The sequence below is a fragment of the Sitophilus oryzae genome, unplaced genomic scaffold (genome assembly GCF_002938485.1).
Source record: "Sitophilus oryzae breed Bouriz unplaced genomic scaffold, Soryzae_2.0 scaffold_551_pilon_pilon, whole genome shotgun sequence".
In the NCBI taxonomy this organism is placed as follows: domain Eukaryota; kingdom Metazoa; phylum Arthropoda; class Insecta; order Coleoptera; family Curculionidae; genus Sitophilus; species Sitophilus oryzae.
The window spans coordinates 3,651,720-3,654,503 of record NW_022147142.1 but is presented as its reverse complement, the minus strand read 5'-3'; the positions used below and the strand labels follow the sequence as shown (position 1 = coordinate 3,654,503).

Sequence of the window (2,784 nt, the reverse complement as noted above, 5' to 3'; positions counted from 1 at the left end):
TGCAGGAGGGGGAAAGATCCAACTTGAAGCTCCATTTTCTGCTGAAGGCGTCGAGAAAGAGGGCCTTTGTGTCTTTCAGATCGCGGGTTGCATATACTGGGACCATTCGTGACACATTTGTTGCGAATAAGTCGATCTCCGGAGTTCCCCACTTTTGAAAGATGAGAGATGTTATTGTTGTCGAAAGGTGCCATCTGCAAGATGATTTCGGCGAGAGAGACTGTCCGCTATTGTGTTGTAGATACCAGGGAGAAAATGAGGGATTATTTCTGCGTTTAATGACTCCGCTAAGGTTAGAAGCCGAAATACCATCTGAGTTAACCTGGCAGATTTTGTTCCGCCCTGATTTTTGATGTAGGCCACAACCGTCTTGTTGTCCGATTGAAGAATGATCCTTTTGTTTTGAATTTGATAAGAATGCATGGATGATGGCAAAAAGTTCCTTTTGATTGATATGCTATATTTTTTGTTTTGGATTCCACAACCCCTGCATATGTTTGCCATTTAATTGAGCCCCCCAGCCTAGATCTGAGGCATTGGTCGACAGGAAGATCGTCTTGCGACATGCAAAAATTGGAGAGGAATTTCTGAGGTTTTGTAGCCACCACGTGCATTCCTTTCGAGCGCTTGGAGGCAACGGAACTACTACTTTTCGTTGAAACTGGGAAAGATGATTGGATGCTCTCTGAAGGTGTCTGGAGTGTATCCTTCCGAGTGGTACTATGAAGGCTGCAAAGTTGAGTTTTCCCAATAGGCGTTTTGCAATTTCCCAGTTCCAAGAGTTGTGTTTAAAAACTATTTTCAAGTCCTTTTCTATAGAAGTGATCTTTTCTAGCGGCAGAGACCTCAAGTTGGCGACAGTATCCCAGACAATACCGAGAAATTTCAGGCGGGTAACGGGGTTTTTTGACGATTTTTCTAGGTTTAAAATCCATCCTAATTCTGTCAGGAAATGAACAGCTTCGTGCCATATGATCTCTAGTTGACTCGGATCCTGTCCTGCAAACAGGAAATCGTCTAGATAGACTATAACTCTTGCACCCCTGTTTCTTAGTTGAGAGGCCAACCAGTTTGTCACCTTGGAAAAGGTTAGAGGAGCGGTCGATAGGCCAAACGGGAGACAAGTGAATTGTAGAATTTCGCCTTGGTGAACAACTGACAAAAACCTTCGATGTTGTGGCTTCACAGGGATGTGGAAATAAGCTTGGGATATGTCCAACTTTAGAAGGTAGTCCCGGGGTTGGAGGAAGTCGAGAACCTTGGTATGATTTATGAGACGAAATTTCTTCGGAGATAAGTAGCGATTTAGACCTCGAAGGTTGATAATGGGGCGAACAGAGCCGTCTGATTTTGTGACTGGAAACATCCTTGATAAAAACCCTGTGGTCGAAGTTGAAGTTTCTAAGATGCCCTGTTCTTGTAGTGAGGTTAGTTCTGACTCCATACCTTTCGTCTCGAAACTGATTTTTGTCAAAACGGAGAAGTGAACTAGAGGGGGTTTGGAAACAAAAGGTATTGTATAACCTCCAATTATTTGGAGGATTCCTCGTGGTGCTCCTTTTAATTCCCAAGTACGCAGGAAGTCTAACAGTCGCCCCCCCTTGAAATGTGCTTCCCTAGGGAAAATTAGGCTTACGCAACTTGGCCTGGGATCTTGAGTTGGATCTTGACGCTGGAAGCTGTCGCTTTCGGCGGGGAACATCCTCTGACTGGCGACGTCAAGCTTCAGGCATTTTGTCGGATTTCTTAAAAGGTGGTCTCTTTTGCGTTTGCGGGAATTTACGTTGAGGATAGGAGGAACGTTTAGTGTTTGAACGATATTCTCCTCCAGAGGGACGAAAAAAACTAGAAGGGCCTGGTTGCTGTTTCATTAAATCCGATAATTCTTTTTCACAGAAAAGATGTGTTGTTGAAGGTGGAATAGCGTCCATCAGGCTAGCTCGTAAGGGATCCTTAGGAAGGAAAATATTGCGCCTTTGTTCTATCACTTCAGCTCGGCGGCCACAAGCATACTGAAAGACGTCGTCCGAGATACAGCGGAAGGAAGATTCTGGCGAAAAAGCACCAACGATATCAGCCTTAATATTGGGATGTTTTAATGTTAAGTCCTGAATAGCAGATGCAAAAGCCTCCCTTTGCAGGAGAAGTCCATGGACCAAAGTTCCCAAAGTTGTATCCATACGAGCTAAGTCTGAATTTGAGGTGCGATGTGACAGTTCCTGATTGATCTTAAGGGCGTTGAAAACTGGAAACGCATTTAGTCTCTTTTGAACCTCCGAATATCGAATTAGTTTGAATGATGATTCTCCAAGGCGTTGACACTCCGTGCCCTGTTTCGCAATAGCAGGCTTAGGCGCTGGCATCGCTGGTTCCTGTTCCTTGGTTTTAGGTTTAAAGTCAAAAACTTCGTTTATTGGCAATAGCGGGGCTGAAAGAGGGACTGACCAGCTCACCTCATCTAATACAGGAGAGTGATGCTTTGGAGAATGAGGGTGGTCTTCATGGTCATCGGAAAAATCATCCGAGGAGTACGACTCGTATGCAGGTTGGGCTGGAGCAGCTCCAAAATTAGTTATGAAAGTTTCAAACATATTCTTAAGTTCCAACTGGCCCTGTTCCAATCTATCTAGTCTAGATTTCCGACCTACTTTTGAAGATCCAGCAGAATTATAGGAAATGCGCGAGGTAGAGCGACCCTCATCCAAATCCATCTCTTCGTATTCCTTAGAAAGCTCGTCATAAGCATCGCTCCTGGACAGCAAGAGGGGCTTCATATCCGACAAG

At 44.6% G+C, this 2,784-nt stretch overlaps 1 protein-coding gene across 1 annotated transcript; it reads right to left on the bottom strand.

The window, feature by feature from the left end:
* Positions 1-457: 457 nt before the first annotated feature.
* On the bottom strand, positions 458-1,702 carry LOC115887089. Its single transcript, XM_030906409.1, has one exon. It carries the CDS (start codon positions 1,700-1,702, stop codon positions 458-460), a length of 1,245 nt encoding a protein of 414 aa, XP_030762269.1.
* Between the last annotated feature and the right edge of the window lie 1,082 nt (positions 1,703-2,784).